Genomic DNA, 19,103 nt, shown 5'->3' with positions numbered 1-19,103 from the left:
CTCTCTACCACCCCAGAGCTAATGAGGCCGGAGGAGGGGAGATAAATTCCTGGAAAGAGGAGGAAAGCGGAAGCCAGTTCTCCAAGAGCCGCAGTGTGCCTGTCCTGGTGGCAAGACAAGAGACAGCAAGCACTACAGTGTCCTGGGTGCGTTGGGGACACAGGCAAGGTCCCTAGAGACCACACAGGACAGCCGTCCCTGACGATGAAGTCAGGCCTGGGGACACATGCTCTGTCCAATAGCCTAATGACCACAGGGAGCCCCAACTCCATTGCTATTATAATCTCATTTATATTGGGTCTCCCCACTCTCTGTGGGCTTCAGGCGCCATGACAGTTCCTCAAAGGTTCCTTCAGGGAACACCTCTGCCCTGTGCCTCCCCGGGGCGAACTGAGACTCCAGCCCAAGGAGCAACCCCTTCCCTATAGAAACCAGACGGAAGCTCTGAGCGCCGGCTCCTTCCAGGCTGTGGGCGCTCCTCACTGGCGCACTCACGCCCTGGAGAGGGAGTGCAGCCTGGGCAATACATCGATGCCTTCCCTTCTGTTCTGTGCATCCTGCTCAGTTCCTCACTGGGACACCAAGAGCCTAGCACGGTCACCACCTCAACTTTTCAGCATCCCACAAGAAAAAGCGCCTTTCCCTCGGCCCACCAGACTAATCGAAAATCACCCACTATTGATCTCATCCTGGAGGGTGACTGAGAAGGCTGTCAGAAAGAAAAGAAAATGCAGGGCTTCTACACCCACGTCCTGGCTTTACGGAAGTGGCCGGGCACCGGCAGCAATTGGGCAGCCCTGACTCAGTGGATGGGTGTCTCTTCCCATCCTCCAACTCTCACCACGGTGTTGGTTTCCGGGTCCAGGAATGTGGCTGAGGGTACAGCTGAGATCAGACAGGAGCCGAGTGCAACAGAAAAACAGAAGCAACCCAAGAGGACACAAACCCAGATCTGAGCATGAGCCAGGTAGAATCACCCGCTCTGATGCCCATTGTGCCCGCTGTGCGAAAAGTTCCTAAGTGCTGTGCATGGTTGCCTTGCTCAGAATTTTTAGTTTGTAGCCAGATGTGTCCAATCCCAGTTCTGCTCCAGACCCTGGGTAGCAATCCTGCTGTCTTGTCCCCTCTCGGAGCTGCGGATCATCAAGAACCTAAGGACCATATTTCTCCTATTTATCAAAGTGACTACATATTTTACAGGTTTTTAGCCTCTGAGTCCTCATTAATTCTAGGGGGTGTGATTGACAAGAAATGGGGGAAGAGTGTATTATAGTTTCTACCTAGATGCCCCCCCAAGCCCCATGCATTCATAGATGGGGATTCTATGAGGTGACTGGATCATGGGAGCACAGCGCTATGGGCAGATTAGTCCACTAGTGAGTTTAGAGCTAACTGGATGCTGGGGAGGTGACGCCTGGTGGGAGAAGGCGGGTCATGAGGTGCATGGCTTGCAAGAGTTGATCTCTCTCCCCCTCTTCCCGTGATGACTCTGTGCCATGTTCTGCCATGCCCTCCTGCCATGTCCCCTACCTTGGCACCAACAGACCATGCATTGACTCATCTACAAACTGTGAGCCGAATAAACCTTTCCTTCTTTAACTGTGGGTGTTGGGTATTGTGTTCCAGTACTGAGAAATTAGCTAAGACAGGGAGCTTGATTTTAAGGCTCCACGCTGCTAGGTGTGGTTGCATGGCTGTGACGGGTACCAATATGGAAGCTCAGCTCCTTATGGGAATTCCATAGCTTCCACTGCCATGTTGCTAAAGCTCTTGGCTTTCATTGGTTTCCAGAGATAATCTATGGAGGAGACAAAAACTGAAAGCCCTCAACTATAGAACCCGAGGTCCAAAAGTGAGTTCCACTCTAAACTTAGGTGCACCACACCCTGTTCCCACTGGACTCGGGGGCTTTCTCCAAGGGTCCCATCCCATTCTTTGTGCCAGGCAGGACGCAGAGAGACCAGGTAGATCCCACTCCAGTGGGTGCACATGGCCATGCTAGAAGAACCAACTGTCGCAGAAGTGAAAGCAGTCATTCAACACACACAGGCTCCAGCTCTACCTTGTCACCCACCTGTGGATGAGTGGAAATGGCTCTCAAGCACCTGGCTCCTCTCCCAAGAGTTCTCTCCCTCCATCTCTGGAGGGACCCAACTCAGTGGCCACAGCCAAGGTCCAGCTCCTCTTTGGTGGTGTTCCCTGCCAGCGCCTCTCTGTCTGGGATAGGAACAGAGCTCAGGGGTGTGGATGAAGGGGAGGACGGAGGGGCAAGGACACTGAGACCCTGCCATAACAGAAGTGGACAGATTGCTGCTCACAGCCAGGGACAGCTGGGGGGTCACTGTGCCAAGTGACACAGTATATCTTCAAGAGGGTGGCAGTGGGCAACGTAGTCTGTGTCACAGCTGATGAGAGTCATGGTCCTTGGGATAACCCTTTCTGGGGTGGCAGACAGCCCTCTGCCTTTTCAGGTGCCTCTGTGTTCACTTCTTTGTGGCATCGGTGCTTTGATTCTCCCAGGAAGCACCCTCTCTGGGTTTGGTCTATGACCCGGGGTGAGCGGACCTCCCCCCAGCACCTGGGTGGACAGGTCACCCTGGTCTGGCCATGGAAGCCATTTGACTGGCTCGGAGATGAGCATGTGACCCCACCTGAGAAGAGGAAATTCAGTGGGGCTTTAAAATTTTTTTTTTAAATTTCTTTGCCAAAATCACTAGGATAGAGAAAAAGCAGTTCCCAAGTGACCGCCATCTGGGAACTGCTGGGTACTGGTGAGTCCAAAGGCCAGCCTCACTCAGGAGGGAGAACCTGGCTGCCTGAGGACTCCCTGAGCCCAGAGACCCCGCCTCGCCTGGAGCAGGACTACGCTGCTCCAGGTGTGCATGGTGACAAATCCCCCTCCATCCCACTTAGTGTAAGGGGCCGACCACCACCTGTATTAACGCAGCACTGAGGAGCCCACGGGGGACAGACGGCAAGGCCTCACAGATGGACACGAGGTCCCCATGTGTGCACATGCAGGGCTGCTGGACTGGGAAGCAGCCACCCACGATCAGGGGCCCTGGCTGCCGGGCCTCTGCAGGGCTCCGGCCTGCGCTTGCCAGCTAAAGAGTTAATACCCGCTGGCAGCCCTGTGACAAGCCTGCTGAAGGTCATCTGTGACTCCAGGCTGCCCAGTTCAGTGGTCGGGTCCAGCTCTTCTCCGAGCAGGCCCACCCCCAGCTGGCCACTCCCATCGTGAGGCCTGGCCTGGGCATCTCGCCCAGCTGCCCTCTGTCCCTTCCCTCCACACTGCGCACTCTGGGCTCCTGTGAGCACAGTCCACGATCTCCTTTCTGTGTATACTGCCCCGGTGCACTCTCATGGCTTCCAAATCACACTTTCCTGGACTCTCCTTGCACTCCCAGGTCACACACCCCGCCCCCTCCTGGACATGTGATGGGCGCCCAGAGTCACATGTCCAAACCGTGCCCCTGAGGTTCGATTCACCCCCACAGTGGCTCTTCCTGGTGACCCCATTTCATTTTCCAGCTGGTTGAGGTTAAATCCACGCTCTCATTCTCAAGCCCTTTCTCTCACCCTCTCTCTCACACAAGCACACAGGCATGCACAATGGCCATCAAAGTCCATCAGATGTGACTTCAAAATCCAAGTAGCACCTGACCACCAACAGCAGCCTTGCCGCTGACTCCCCGACGGAAGCCGCCATCTCTTGTCACCTGGACCACAACAGCTCTGAATAGGCTCTGGCTTCTGCTACTGAGCTGCTAGGATGTACTCCTTTTGGTTTTTAATGCATGTTTGTAATACATAGTAGTGAGAACAACTTGATCTCCCCAGCCAGTTTCATGGCCTTGTCTCCAAAAGCCCACCTTCTTTTTAAGTCAGGGTCTCTCTATTGCCCACACTGACCTCGAACTTACAGCGATCCTCCAGTCTCAGACTTCAAAGTCCTACGATGACAGGCATGTGCCACCATGTCCAACTAGCCCATTGCTGGCACGGCAGTCAAAGTGGTTCTTTTCAGATAGAAGTCGGGTCACGTGGCTCCCCAGCTCAGAGCCCTTTCAAAGCTTCCCATCCACTCATGGAGATGCAGTGCCATTACTGAGCCCCCAAGGATCACCCCAGCTACCCCAACCCACCTTGCCCCCTGTACCCCAACTGCTCCAGCTCAGCCACACCCACCCTCCCCCACCCCTGCTTTTTAGATTCCATGCAAAAATGGTCTCCCCGTGTTGGTCGAGTCTCAAGTTAAACGCTGTCCCCTTGATGTGGGTGTCCCCAAGCACCCCATCCAAGGTCACCGTGCCACCTCTCTCGCTGTTTCCTACACTTTGCTGTCCAGTATGCTTTTCCTCCCCAGCTCGCTTACATCACTTCATGCCTGGTCTCCTCCGGGGAATGTGAACTCAGGGCGGAGGGCTCTGGGATACTTTTTTTTATTGCTTTGTAAGCACCAGGCCCCGCACATCACAAACTGTCAATACATAACTCTGGATGAGTTAGGGGGATGCAGCCCGTCCTCATGATACTCATTCTGGGTATCATTTCCGGGCCTGCCCGGTGTCTCCACAGACTCCTGGAGGAAACCAGTAACCACCTTCTTCCTATTCTCATTCCCAAGTAAAATAAAAACACCTACTGATCTCAGGTTGGCCACAGAAAACAGGGTGCTTGTAAAGGGAGACCTAGGGAGGAGCGGTAGGCATTTGACTCCCTGGAAAGATGCCCAGGTCAGAGTCACAAATCAGCATCCCAAACACCAACACTGCACGTAGACTGAGCGGCCCTTATGCAAATGCTTAGAGCTGGACATGGTTCTGTTTCAGATTACTTTAGATGGTTACATATTTGATGCATTAATGAGATGGAGATATCTTGGGGATGGGACCCAAGTCTAACCAAGAAATCCAACGGTCTGCTGAAGGCTGCCGATGAGATCCATGTGGCTAAGTCCAGCATGATTTCTCCACGCCTTACACACAGCCTAGAGAGGGCTCAATGGAGTTTTTCCCAGGTGTTGGCCTCTTAATGGCCACTGATCACAAAAGGCCCCACGTGGGACTGTCCACATGGCGCACCACATGGGAGTTACACTGAGAAACTGTCAGATTTTGCAACATTGCAGATTTTCCAACCAAGGATATACAACCTCTATTAATTTGCTCTGAACACTCAGAAACTCTCATTATGGGAAGGGCAGATTTGACATGGACCCCAAACACCCGCACCTCAGGGCCTGGCCACCAGGCTGTGCTGAGGTTGGGATCTGGGTGGAGAGCCAGCTTGCCACTGTGGGCAGGCCCACCTGCCACTCGGGTCTAAGAAATCCACAGGGCTGCGGAGGCTTCAGACCCCTTCACAGGTTGTGACGGGATGTCAGGAGTACCTCTGAGGGTTTAGGAGACAGAGATGGACAGATTACAGGTAACGGGAAATCCCAAGCATGCCCTTTGCATGGCTCCAGGGTGGGACCAAGCAAAGAAGGGTAATTAAAGTAAGACAGCAGGTCTCTGCAAGAGGAAACCCCACGTTACCTGAGGGCATCCTCCGAGGTGCCTTTCCCCTTCAAGCTGGGCTGGAAAGAGCAGAAGCTAAACAAAAAGAAAGGAATAATTGTATCGCAGAACACACCTCCTCCCGCCACTGTAGAGACATCTCCTGGCTAGGGAAGAAATGGGTCCATCTGGCTCTCCCATGACCCACGGCCCATGATGCCAGAGGCCATGAATGCCAGGCTCAGTGTACCCCTGGGGACTGCCTCAACACCTAGTGCTTACCAGCTTCAATAGTAGCAATGGCCACAATAAAATAACTGTCACTCAGGCAGTGCCTTTGATGAGCCTGTTCTGGGCCACACTTGAAATTTCCAGGGTCAGTTTGGACCACAGCTCCTATCCATCCCAGTGTGTCACCCTGGGACAAATGCCATCATGACTTAAGGCTCTTGTAGCAGAGTCGCTTGGGGCTATGGAGTCTATGTTAGGCCTGAACCATGGGCTGCTATTATTTAATCTGAAGTGTCCCTCAAAGGCCCATGTGCTAAAGGCTTGGTTGCTGGGCTGTCACCATTGAAAGGGGCGGAAGCGCTGAGAGGGGGGTCCCACCAGGGGCAGCCCCTATGTCCTCGGGGGCATGCCCTGGAAGCGGACTGTGGAACCCCAGCCTCCTTTTCCTGTCTTCCCCTTTTTCCCCTCTTGATGTCACCTCCTGCCACTATGATGAGCCCTTCACCTCAGGCCCAAACCCAGGGACCCAACAGACTGTCACAGGCAGGAGCCCCTAACATTGCAAGCCCAAGTAAATCTCTTTATAAGGTGATTATCTCAAGTGTTTTGTCATAGTAATAGAGCACTGACCAGCAATTACAGCTGTGTAAAACTTTTAGATTTACTGTGGAAAAACTTGGGTTTATACCCAGGAACCAGAGAATGGGGGTCAGCATTACATGTCTGCTATTCCATTTGGATGGAAATGGATCGCAGAGGCCGCTTTAGGAGGAACCTAACAGCAGCATTGGAGGAGTCTCATTAAAAGTCTCACCGAATCTAAGAAGGCGGGCCCGGGTCAGCAGAGTCCCCACAGCTACTGACGTGGGAGTTACTCCTCTGCACTGCGGTCATTTCCTGTCTGGAAGCTCTGAGCACAAAATATGACTCCCAGGTGATGAGAGTCCAGCCCAGAGTAGAGCAAAACATAACTATGACCCTGTACTCCAGCCTCCAAATAGTCTGCCCTGGCCAGGATCCTTCCTGTCTGGCTTTCCAGAGTCTCAATGACTATTTATCTATACCTTTAATAATAATAAAAATAAATAACCTTGAGTGCTACGAATTTAGACAAGGGTTGACATCTCCCTGGCAGAAAGGAGGAGCTGAACTGAATGAAACATCAGCCTCCTTTTAAGAAGAAAGATGCTCCATGCACAGCAGGAAACCAGTTGTTCTGAATTGTTTCCAGTGAAATAACAAAATGCAGCCACTAAAACTGGCAATTAGGATTTTTTTAAAAAGTAAAAAAAAAGTATGTGGCAAATTAGAAATATCTTCAGAACATTCTAGAAGGTTCACTCAACAGTTTCTGGAAGAGCTTGTATGTGCAGGAATTTCCTCCTTTGGTCACTACTGTCCAAAACTACTCAGCCTGTGGACAGAACACAAGGGACAGGGGCTTCTCTATCTCCTGTCTGTGCCTGGGCCAGGATTTGCCTGCGCTGTGGGTCTGGAAGACCTTCATGGTGCCTAACCCAAGTCTTGCTTCTACGTGAGAGTTGAGAACACTTGTCCTGAACACAGATATTAGCAGACTCTGGTCCCTCTGGGTGCAGGCTGTCTCCCACAGGGAAGATTTTCAGTCCTTTACCTTTTGAAGGCTTTATTCCGATCACTGTTGTAGAAGACAAGAAACTTGGAATATCCATTCTGGAAAAAGATCTCCATGGCAATGTCCTGTGAAAAGAAACTGTTTTGATCACCCTTAACGTCCCGTCCCCAGGCATGGGCTCACCCCACATGACCAAGCTGCTGACAGTTGTTGTGAGGTGGGTGGAGCCTGCTGGTCATCTTCCTGGACTCCTCAGGAGAATGCAGGCCTTGGTGGTGGTTGAATAGGGGTCTACAGAGTGCTGGGCAGCCAGAGGACCTGCCCACAGCCACACAGTCTTTTAGCCTCAGCAGGAAGTGGAAGCCCACTCCATTGCCAGGATGAGTGAGGAGCAAACAGAGAACATGTTCATTACACACTCAAGACACTTTCACTTCCGGGTCATAGGTTGTGTTTCCTGGGTCACAGGTCACCTCACCGGAAAGACCAGGAAGTCAGGGCCCCGACGTGTGCTCCTCTGCAGACCTAAGAGGCACAGGAACTTGCCCCCACCCCAGTGTAACAGTAGTGATGTTATCAGCGAGGCTGTACTGCTAACACTTAAATAAAACCTACACATCCTTTTTCCTTTGTGTTTTCTTTCCCTCTCCCTCCACTCTCTCCCTCCCTTCCCTTCCAAGTTATGCAGATAACAGACTTGGAGTGAGAGACTGAGTCCATCCTGGAATCTGCCTTGGGAATGAGATCGTTTCCAGGGGAGAGAATTCTCAGGGCTGGGGCAAGGAAGGGGCGATTCAGACACAAGGCCTGGGGCACGGGTCTAAATCAGAGCTGGGTCCCATCTCCAGTCCTGGCCATGTCCTACTTCTGCCTGGCAGGAAGTGAGTTCCCAAGTCTAGTCCATTAGAGGAGAAGCATTCATCACGGTATCTCTGGGGTACGTGAGAGAGCCTTGGATTCTCCTTCCCAAGAGAAATGTGTGCAAAGCTGAACATGAAGGAGAATTTATGGTGACGATGGCCTTGCCCTGCAGAACCCCCTTGCCTGCATCCCTTGCAAAGGTGCTTGGGAAGCCTGACCAAAAGAGAGCAGCCTCAAGGGAGGAAGAGGGCTCAGACCCAGGGCAGAGCAGCTCGCTGGGCCCTGGGCAAAATTCCAGAATTAACTTCCCTAAAACGCTTCCCGGGCTTCAGTTTCAGAGAATAACCTGGACCCTCCTGCAGGAGCCTGCCCTGTGCACACACCCAGTACAAATTTACAGCTGTGAGGTTCCCTTACAAAGTTGATCAGGAACTAACAGTGTCCCTTGCTGGCCTCTGGAAGGAACTGGACCAAGGTGAGTACCAAGCCCTGGCCCTGCTCCTCTCCTGCACCCTAACCCTAACCTCCTTTTACTCTGGTGTCCCTTGGGAGGCCTAGGGACAGGGACACAGTTTTATTCTCCCCATCACCACCACCGTGTTCCACTGATACGGGAAGCTGCATCCCTCAAAGCATGGGCTCCAGAGCTCTTCTGCTGGCCTGCGGCGCCCAACTGAGTCGGGGTGGGGTTCACTGCTAGCTCTCGCTCCATGAGGGCCACCTGCTCTGGAGTGGCATCTGGGAAAGCCCACAGATGCAGTGGGGAGCTCCAGGAAACCCAGGCGGCAGGGGACAGTTAGCGGGACCCTAAAACACATGGCCTAGGAAGTGACCAGGAACCTGCAGCGAGGTGAGTGCTGAGGAGAGGAGGACATGGAGTAGAGGTCGCACAGCACGGTCAGAGCAGGGCAGCAGCCTGGATGCTCCACCCTCAGCTGTCTGGTAACAAATGGGCCTGCCCACCCTCTGTTCCTGAATCTCCCAGGCTGCCCTGCGGTAAGTCAAGGAAACTATACAGAATCTGACTCTGAATGATACAGGGGAAAGGAACAACCTCGAAGCCACGGCTAGGACTGGACAGCATGCAGCAGGAGCCAGAACACCTAGCCTGCTGGGACCGACAGAACCAGGGACCCCACAGTGGGTACCAAGGCCCCTGGCTCTGCGCTGGCACCAAGTAGGGCCTTGAGTCATGTCCTTGGATATGGAGCTTGGACTCTGCGTCTCCTGACAGGGAGGCCCTCCCACCTGCCTGAGAGGCGTCACATACCTGCAGCAGGAAGCGAGCCTGCCGGAGTTCCCTGAGGTCCCCGTAGCCGTGGCGCTGGCAGGAGTAATGGTCAGAGGACCTGTCTTTGCTGCACATGTTGAAAATGAAGGGGTCACTGATGCTGGAAGGAAACGAGACAGGCAGCGGCACAGTCGGTCATCTGGCAGGCTCCTTCCACCCCCTGCCTCGAAGGGCCCATCTGAGTTTGGGGCACACACTGGAGGAAAGCTGTGCGCATGCCAATGGGCATACCAGTCCCCGTGATGAGACCGGCCTTTTCGGAGTGCTTGCCCAAGTCTACTCTGCCCCAAGCAGTGTGTGGGAGCCAGCCTGAGGGGACAGGGCCCTGTGAGACTGAGCGCAGGGGTCTGAGGAATGGTGTTAACTACACCCCCTCGGTGCCCCGGGCCTGCCTTTCCCATCCCTACATCTCTGGCAGCCGGAGAGCTTGCATGTAGACCGTTCCAAGTTGCTGGGTGTCCCTGGCCTGGGACAAAGAGGTCCCCTGCATTCTGAAGACACTGCTTTGTCACACAGCAAATGCATCTGTCTGAAAACCAGAGTTCAGCCAGTTTGCAAAATGCAGGCCTGACTGAGAGAACGAGTAGGGACTCCCTTTTCAAATCCTTGAGCCGGACCTTGGGGAGCAAGACGCAAGCTTGGAGAACAGGAACAGGATAGGGGCTCAGGCAGAAGCAGAGCAGGGACACGGGGGTGACTTGCACCCGCACTGCCCCCCAAAGGAGCTGGAAGAGCACAGCCATATGCTGTGTGGCTTTGGCTCTGGACGCTTTAACTCACACCGGCGCCATCCATGACTGATACCTCTGCTGGGTCTAACTTAAGCTTCTTGGATCCCAGGGACACAGTGACGTCTCCTGCTGTCCTTGGCTTGGGCAATGGCACTTCAGGCTGGCCTGGCAGGAAGTGCACTCAGGAGCTCTCCAGGCTCCCAGAGGGCCTGCTGTGGGAGTCAGGCCAGTTCCTCACCTTCATCGTGTATGTGTCGCCTTCTCTCCCACAGGCTCTGCCCTGGGCTCGAGGCTCCCCATCGTCCCCCGAGCTCTGGCTGTGTCTGCTTCCTAACATCCTCATCCATTTCTGAGGATCACTTGATCCTCAGAATGAGCCTCTGTCAGGAGTGTGTGAGTATTAGTTCCATATCAGGAACCAAGAAGCAGCATTCCAGAGAGAAGAGATGCCAAGGTCACGTGGTTACGGCACGTGGAACTTGGAGTGCAGTCAGCCTCCCTGACTCTGAAAGCCACGCTGCAGACCTCTCCTCATGTGGGCTCCCTCCCTTCAGTGTCTGTGTGCTTCCTGATGCTGCCACCCAGCCCTCGGGCAGCAGAAGGAAGGTTCTGGAACATGACCAGGGACCATTTACAATCCTCCGGCTTATAGGAACTCTCTGACCACGTAGGACAGGAGCCCTAGGGAAGGACCCCAGGCACCCAAGATGGGTGGACAGGGAAGGACAGCAGAGCCGTGTCCCTCAGCGAAGGCCCATTGTCACAGCCCATAGGCTGCTCTTCAAGGGTCCCCTGCCTGATAGCTATCATGACTTAAGGAAACTGTCTACATTGGTCATAATATCACTCTTAAAGCTCTCAGCAGTCTCTCTCAGTCAGCTGAATGACAGTCCTGATGTTGGTTGACCTGGTCTTTGCCAGCAGAAGGAAACCAGCAGTCACTCAACTTTCAGCCAAGATGGAAACCCCGTGTAAGAGTTAACCTTCTCAAGAGAGTCTTAGTTTCTTAGGAAAGTTTCAAGGTGCACAGGTCTAATCCCCAGTGTGAAACTTGGAGTGTTCCAGAGCTTTATTTGGGATGTTTTTATGGTACTTCAGGGGGCTCTTTCAAGGTCTAGCAATCAGCCGTACTCCACTTGATAGCAGACTTTCAGAGAAGCTTTTCAGGCTTGCCTGGGCTTTATTTTTAACAGGCTTATTTATGTATCTGCCTTAGTCTCCATGGTCAAGATAAGACAATCCCCATTGATCTGACATGATCAACGAGCCTGTCTCTGAGAACTGCCTCTCTAGGAGTGCAGGAGTTTCTTAAAGCCATCGCCAAGACCCCAGAGAGAGCATGTGTGCTATCTGATTAACAAATACTTCTCTCAGACATGGGAACTAAAATCACCCTCCCAGATCCTCCGGAGACTCCAAGGTGGTCATTTTTTTCTCACTCTGCTCCTGCTTGCATTCTAGAAAAGTACACTTCCAGACAGGGAAAGTCTCCCCCACCACTGCAAATCAAGTGAGTGTGTTCAACCGGACCACCGGGCTTCTATTAAAAGCGCAGAGAGAGCCAATCTGATCAGGATTAGATGTACCTCACAAATACAATTTACTTAATCAATAAGATCTTGTCTAACAGGCTCGCTCTCTACTCTTGAGGTCATGTAAGTCATCAATGGTGCACCACACAGATGGCAGGGAGACAAGCTTCCACCAGCTCCCAGCAAGGCAGCCCACTGCCCATATTGATCAGCATTAATAAAGCATGAGCAGCAAGATGGGGTGAGTGTACCAAGGATTAATTACGCGCCTCCTGTCTAGGAGAGCAAGGAAGACTTGCAGCGATTGGTGGACGTTTGGTATGAATAAAAAATGGAAATTAACAGAGAGACCATGCCAAGATTACACATAAACACAGGAGGGTGGGCTGCCATCTACCCCAAGCACTTCTTCAGCTCCTGATCTGTGTCACAGGTGGGAGACACTAGGACAAGCGGGAGTTAAACTTCTTACTTTTCGGCAGGTCAGGTCTCTGATTCCTTTGTCAATAGCGGTTCTGAAATTTCTGAAAGCACGGTCCCAGCTCAGAGTAGAATCAGCCTGAGGCAGGAACTTGGTAAAATCTCAGGTCCTACTCAGACTTACTTAACTAGAAATTAGGAAGGGGCCAGGCCCAAAAGCTCTGTTCTAGCAAGGGCTCCCGATGACTCTGGGACGCTAGCTTGAGAGCCACCAGGCTAAGGGGTCATCTGGCCATCAATGGTATCTCCGCTAAGCTATCTCTCCATGGGGAAAGCTTCAGCCAAATGTCTTCAAAAGCAATGATCAATTGAAAACCTGTAACTTGACAACTGGACTTCTGGGAAAACAGCAAATGTGGCCAATCTGACTTTGAATTGCATGGCTGTAGTTTAGAAACGTAAGATCAGTTATCAGTAAAAACTGGTTGAACCCAAATAGACCATACATAAATAAACAAAGAAAAACCTTGGGATCTCCTACCAAAACTATCTAGTTTTAAGCTGGGATATAAACGACTCACAATTTTTACCCAAACTCACCTCACCTATCCTTCAGGTCCTTGACCTGTACCACCTCCTTCAGTAGCTCTCCCTCCCCGTCAGACCCCCAGAACCATAAAGAGCCCCCCAAAATGTGTTTCCCTGTGGTGATGGTGAGCTCCAAGTGTTTCTAAGACAATTGTGCTGTCCATGGTCCTCTGCCTGATGGCAGCGCCTCTTCCCTGAATAGAACAGGCAATCAGCAAAGCCTTACATACATGAGCTGATGTAACTGAATTCAAGCCCTTGAATAACCTGGGACAGATCCCCCAAGGCCTGTGCCCTGGGTTCCAGACCAGGAGAGACATGAGGAGCCCCGAGTAGTTATCCAGACCAGCCGTCAACTTGGTCTTAGGAAACCACATCGTGCGTGGCCCGTGGCCTGGGTTCTGCTGTTTTATCTCATGGCTCATTACAGCTGCAGACCGAAGCTCTCAGTAAAAGCCATGTGGGGAAGAGAAGCGTGGCTTTGGGGAACCTGCTGGAGAGTGTTCAGAACTCACTTGGACAAGCAGTGGCGGGTGCAGTAGACGTCACCTGTGGGAGACAGCGTAAAGTTCTCGCAGAGGTAGAAGTGCTGGTGGCCGAAGAGTAGGACACCTTCCGAGACCAGGTGGCCCTGCACAATCACCAGGGGGAACTTCTGTGTCACCTGAAGGGAGAGAGCGCTCGACTCAGGCTGTGTGCAGGCGATGCATGCCACGGTTCTCAGGAAGGAAGGGGGAACAGTGACCAGCCACCCACTGGGCACCTGGGGTAAGAACAGTGCCTCGTACAAAAGACAGCCTGTGCCACGATTCACAGCCTGGGTGGCACTTGTACCCTCAACAGCCGTGCAGTTGTTCATCTTCCCAAGGACGCCTCATGTCCCACTGAGACACCAGTGTGGTGTTCGCTGTTGTAGGCACCTCCAAGTCCTTCCTCAGTTTAAGCATCCCCTTGGCAAAGCAAAGCCTTCTGCAGCTGGCAGGAAGGAGAGCTTGCCAGGTGCAAGGTGTCCTCAGTGACAGAGGAGAAGGATCTTTCCGGGGACCAGGTGCCCCAGAAAGGGCCACGCAGGACTAGAACCCAGGTGCTCAAGGCTTTTCCACTGTCTGCAAGGCCAGCACCAGCAGGTATGGAGCGTGCTCAGGGTCCCTCCTGATCCTGCCACTCAGGACAGGACAATGGGTGTCCCCCAGCTGGGGAGGTGTCCACAGCTTCCCAGAGCTGCCTTGGATGCAGATAGTGCCTGGGCCAATCACAACCCAGCCCAAGGGGCAACCAATATTTAACCCTGGTTACTGCAGCGGAGAAGGGTGAATCAGCCCCGCACCAGCACTAGGAACCACACTGGTGCAAGATCCCGGGTCTGGAGCTTTGTCAGAAGTGCTCCTTTATCCTGTCTACCAGTCCATCCCGCAGCCCGAACTTTAAACAAACTCCCTGCGCGCATAGGGTCATAGCTGGCGTCCCAGGAGCCTAAGCTGTGATGGTGACCCAGAGTCCTAAAGCCAAGACCACCACTGTTTCAGGACAATTCTGTGCCAATTCCGGTCACAGAAAAGCAGTGCTGATATTTTTGGAAGGAAAATAAAGGATTTCAGGAAATGAGAGTCTCACCAAAGGCTAGGCACAGTGATGTGTGTGCCTCTAGCTCCAGCTACTTAGGAGCAGGAAGATGCTTTAAAACTGAGAGTTCAAGACCAGCCTGTACCCCAGAGCAAGACTCTCCATGCCCTGAGAAAGAATCTGTCCAAAGATCGGTCCCTTTATGTTATGATTTAAATGGGGTTTCTCCCACCCAAATTCATGCTGAAGCCCAGCTCCCCAGAGTGACAGTGTTTAGGTAGGGGACATTGGGGAGGTGATGAGGTCTTAAACTGGACTGATGTTTGTAGTTAGGAATCAAGTTTAGCTTCCTTGGCTGGCTCTCCTGCTTCCTGTCCTTCTCCTCCATCACGGGAAGCCCTCTATCACTACAGAAGCCAGACATTGGCGCCAGGCGGCCTGGACTTTCCAGCCACCAGAATCATGGGCCAAAATAAGCCCTCTTTTTTTTTTAAGTACAATCCAGGCATCAGTTACTTCATTATAGCAACATAAACCAGACTACGGCATCCAGCAAACAGTATGGCTCAGCTCCTGCTCAGCTCTGGGAGTGTGACAGGGTCACAGGGGCGAAACCTGGGAAGCTGACCCTGATCCCCATGCTCCGACTCCAGAATCAACTGGGATCAGTCAAAGTCAAGGCCAAAACCAGAAGCAGAGGCTCACTGCAGGTTTGGTTCCAAGATGAGCATTAACCACGAGACTCCAAGGTGACTCAGGGCTGAGACATTTTGCATAGTGAGGACCAGCCAAGAGTCAATCTTGTGACCAGGCCTGCTGCAGACACCTGGCTCTCTGGGGCCTCTCTGAGTCTACTTTGTTAGAGAAGCTGCTCCTCGGTGCAGCTTCTGAGCCACAGAGTCTCCTGGGGACTCAATTATGACTTCATCATCCGTCCAGACGTCTACACGGCAGTCGGGATTCAGCTCCCACTCCACTGGGGTCCTATACCAGCTTTGGGGTTACGGGCTAGACAAGACCTCTAAGACCCAGCCAGGGAGATGCAAAGGTCCTTACGTGCCAAACAACACGTATCACACATATTGCAGGCGCTGAGAGGAAAACAGGGGGACAGTGATCATCAGAGAGCAAACTAAAGATCAGCACTGCATCCAGACCCTGGGCCTGAGGGGTGAAGATGGGCAGTGAGGAGAGGCCAGCCGGGAGCTCTCTGGGTACAGGAGGCCAGAGAATCAGCAAGAGGCCAGGCTGGCCGAGGTGGGTTTGGCGAGCAGGTGGCCCATCGTGGAGACCTTAGCAGTCCCCATAGGACCACTGGGTTTATTCTGGTTACAGTAGAAAACTGGAGGCCAGTTCTCTCTAAAAGGGAATGCTGGCTACTGTGTGGATGAGAAAGGCAGAGTCAGGAGCAGGAGGAAGGTGCCCAGGCTGCGCGTGGAGGCGCATCCCATAATCCTAGCACTCGAGCAACTGAGGCAGGAGGATCGTGGTGAGTTTGAAGCCAGTCTGAGGTTACATGGTAAGTTCAAGGCCAGCCAGAACCACAAAGCAGCACCTGGTGGGAGGGTGCTGAGATCTGAGTGTAGACTGAATGGGTCCCCTGAGGCCCTGGGTGTTGACATCTCATACTCATTGAGAGATACTGAGGAGGTGAAGACTTAATCCAACCATGGTGCTCCCAGGGGGAGCTTTTGGGGGGATGAGCAGGATTAGGTGGTCACCGGGGAGGGGTCCCTAAGACTGAAGGGGGTAACTGTACAGGAAGGAAGAAAACACACATGCTCTGTTTCTTGTCATGGGGTGCCCTGTGTCACCATGGGTGTCCCAGCAAGGCCATCACATCCCAGATGTGGGCTATTGTCTCACCAGACCCATGAGCCCAAGTAAAACCTCCCGTCTTGAGGAAGTTAGCCAGCTTCAAGCGTTTCATTATAGTAACATGACACAGACTAAAACAGAGGGTCATGCTAAGCTGGTTAACTTTTCCTCCTGTACTTTTCACAGATGTGACTCCAAGGGGCACCCATCCTCTCCTAGGCACAGTGAAATGTGACACTATGGTACAAAGCCCGACTTCTGTACCTCCAGAACCCCTCCTGCCCCTCTGTGACCTGCAGCAGGGCCTGGTGCACGGGCTGCCCTTGGGAGGGACTTAAAGTAACACCAGAATGAACCAAACCACAATAAAAATGTCTAGTGAGCACTGAGTTAATAGCTTAAAAATTGATTCTGCTACAAAAGAAAAGCCATCTTAAAAACTAGAGAATGAGCCCACGTGAACTATCACATGCACTTCCATTTGAATGAGCCCTGGGAGGGCTCCGTCCCTGTGTTTACTCAGGCTGAGACATTCCTCACGCAGCAAGATCATCGATCACTTTCAGAAGAGAGGAGCGTTTGCTTCCTAAGGAGAACTTTTTAAAGAGCGGCTGGATGATGCATTACCATTCCTGAAGGACAGATGACTGAGAAGGGCTGCACCTTGCTCTGGGGGTGATGACACACAGGTGGTCAGGAGACCAAAACGGGCCAGGCTGAAGCCAGAGGAACAGCCCGCCTTGGGAGCCGTCCGTAGCAGCTCCCACCACCAGCCTCCCAGAGCCAGCCCTCAGTGGGCTCATCAGTTAAGGGCGAGGCAGCTACTGCAGAGAAATACGTGGTCTGTGTACAGGTCACCACCTCGAGTAAGCACCATCGTCCCTTCCCAACCTTGGGCATAAGTTCCAGGACCCTCATGCTACTAAAAGCCAGAGGACCAGTCCCTGATATAAAACAGCATGATGTCTGCATGGGTCCTACCCACAGCACACACCACACCCTCTCCGGGCCCCGTATGATGTCAACACGATGTCAACAGTCAATCTATTGTGTTGTCCTGGGAAAAATGGCAGCTGAAAGCCTGTCTTGGTTTGGTACAGATATGATTTTTGAAAGGCCAGTTTTGACCTGCGGTCAGTGGAATCTGTGGATGTGGAATCTGGAGATACAGAGAGCCCACTGGGCCCTCCTGTTTCAAAAGGGCAGAAACTGCTGGAAAAAAGTTAAGTCCCTAGAGCCCAGGCTACACAGGTGACACTCGTGCTGGTTCCCCATGAAGCCAGCATCTGCTTTTGCTAACTTGATGGCTGTAAGAGGATCACTGAGTCACAGTAATGATCTGAGAATGTACAGTAACGCGGGAAGGGGATAGGACTTGTGTATACTGTAGGTTTGGCAATAGGAGATAAAATGCTAAGTGATCCTCTCAGGCAAGAGAAGGAGCAGGATGCCCCCTGCCTGCCAGCAGGCACCACTTCCTGCAGTGAGGATTCCCTGCAGGCTCGGGGGCTGGTGCCCTCAGCCTTGCCTGGGTGCTCCAGCCTGATACGAAACCCCTCGTGGGTCCTGAAGGCGGTCAACACACGGAGGCTCTGCTCACTGGCAAGGGGTAGAAATCAGAGCACAGTCCCGGCAGGCTGTCTCTGAAGACCACAAAAGCTGGCCTGGAGGGTCTCGGGCCCTTATTCAGAACGTGAGTGAGCGTGAGAATCCTGGAGACAGCTTGATAAAATGTGTGTTCTCAGGCTACATGCAAGAAGTTTAGATTCCATGGGGGCAGAGTGGGCCTGGAAGCCACGTTTTAATTTGTGACACTGACGCAGTGCACAGCCCACATACTGCTTTGGAGCCGTGGGCACCAGCGGGGCTGGGGAAGACCCAGATGCGTGGCTCCTAAGGTGGGCCTCCTTTTGTCCCTGTGTCCAAGAAGGTGACCCCCATGCCAGGACCAGGGAGGGCACTGCAAGGCATGAAGCCTTGCACCAGCTGGTCACTTATGGAGACTGCGGGCAGTTCTGTGTGACTGCAGTGCACACCAGCTGTGTGTGTACCTGTATGTGTGTGTGCACACTCGTGCATGCATGGAGACATGGGAGGCCAGGCCAGGCAAGCTGCAGGACCAGCTCTGCAGTGACCTGGGAACCACAGAGGACTGCACAGGGACATCGTGCAGCTGCACTGCCCACCCAACGAGATGTTTCAGTGTGCAAGGTGGACACCCTTCTTCCCTTTCTACAAGCACTCGGCCGAACCCACCTGGGAGGAGCCAGTGGCAGGCACGGCTCTCTGCCGCCCCAGGAGCGAACATCTCCCCCTTGAGCTGCTCATTCCTACCGAGGTCACTTGTGATCTACACTGAGAGTGCCTGGGGAAAACACAAACCCATGTGTTTAAATTTCATGCAGTCAAAGAGACCAGCAGCTCCAGGGACCTCAGGAGGGGATCTGCGGCAGCATGGAAGGAGTTGAGGCCCTGGGGCCTCCTGGCAGGGGAGCAGGCTCTTCTGAGAAGCAGGCATTGCCCTGGGCATTGGGGCACACTGTGTGTCCACCCTGGGCACCTTGGCATGGAAACCTAGGAAAGCGCTCAGCCTTACAGGAGCTCCTGGCTGCCACCGATGCTTTCTACCCAGGGTCTCGGCACAGGTTAATGAGGCCAGGCTGGGAACTCCTGGGGGGTCCTCCACCCAACACCCCCCACTTACACACAACACACATTGCCCTCCGTAAGCTCGCTGGATATTTCCTCCAACACATTAGCAGTTTGAAGGTCAATATACACATACTCCCTTCTTCAGCCTCATGTTCTTGTTCTTGCAAAACAGCCATGATGATCCAGAGAGGAGGCCACCATAGAAAAGGGATGAGGCCACAGAGACCCAGGATCCTGCGGTGAACCAGGATCAAGGATGGCACAGGAGGGAGCTGCCAGCCCCAGGCCCCGAGGGCCAGCCCCGCTACCCAGCACTCTCAT

The 19,103-nt window shown here is 53.1% G+C and overlaps 1 protein-coding gene across 3 annotated transcripts in view; it reads right to left on the bottom strand.

Moving 5' to 3' along the window:
• The window catches only part of Wdfy4 (WDFY family member 4), a 216,713-nt gene that overhangs the window by 55,245 nt on the left and 142,365 nt on the right, over positions 1-19,103 (bottom strand). For all 3 annotated transcript variants that reach the window (XM_013148615.3, XM_063233763.1, XM_063233762.1), the window contains exons 44-47: positions 13,265-13,413; positions 9,458-9,578; positions 7,366-7,451; positions 5,541-5,597 (exon numbers count right to left, since the gene is read on the bottom strand). In XM_013148615.3, the coding sequence (XP_013004069.1) occupies positions 5,541-5,597; positions 7,366-7,451; positions 9,458-9,578; positions 13,265-13,413 (413 nt within the window). The remainder of the gene's footprint in view (positions 1-5,540; positions 5,598-7,365; positions 7,452-9,457; positions 9,579-13,264; positions 13,414-19,103) is intronic.

The sequence above is a fragment of the Cavia porcellus genome, unplaced genomic scaffold, assembly GCF_034190915.1.
Source record: "Cavia porcellus strain 051 isolate PalLab524CR breed Dunkin Hartley unplaced genomic scaffold, mCavPor4.1 scaffold_23, whole genome shotgun sequence".
Lineage (NCBI taxonomy): Eukaryota > Metazoa > Chordata > Mammalia > Rodentia > Caviidae > Cavia > Cavia porcellus.
This window is presented reverse-complemented; position numbering and strand designations above follow the sequence as displayed.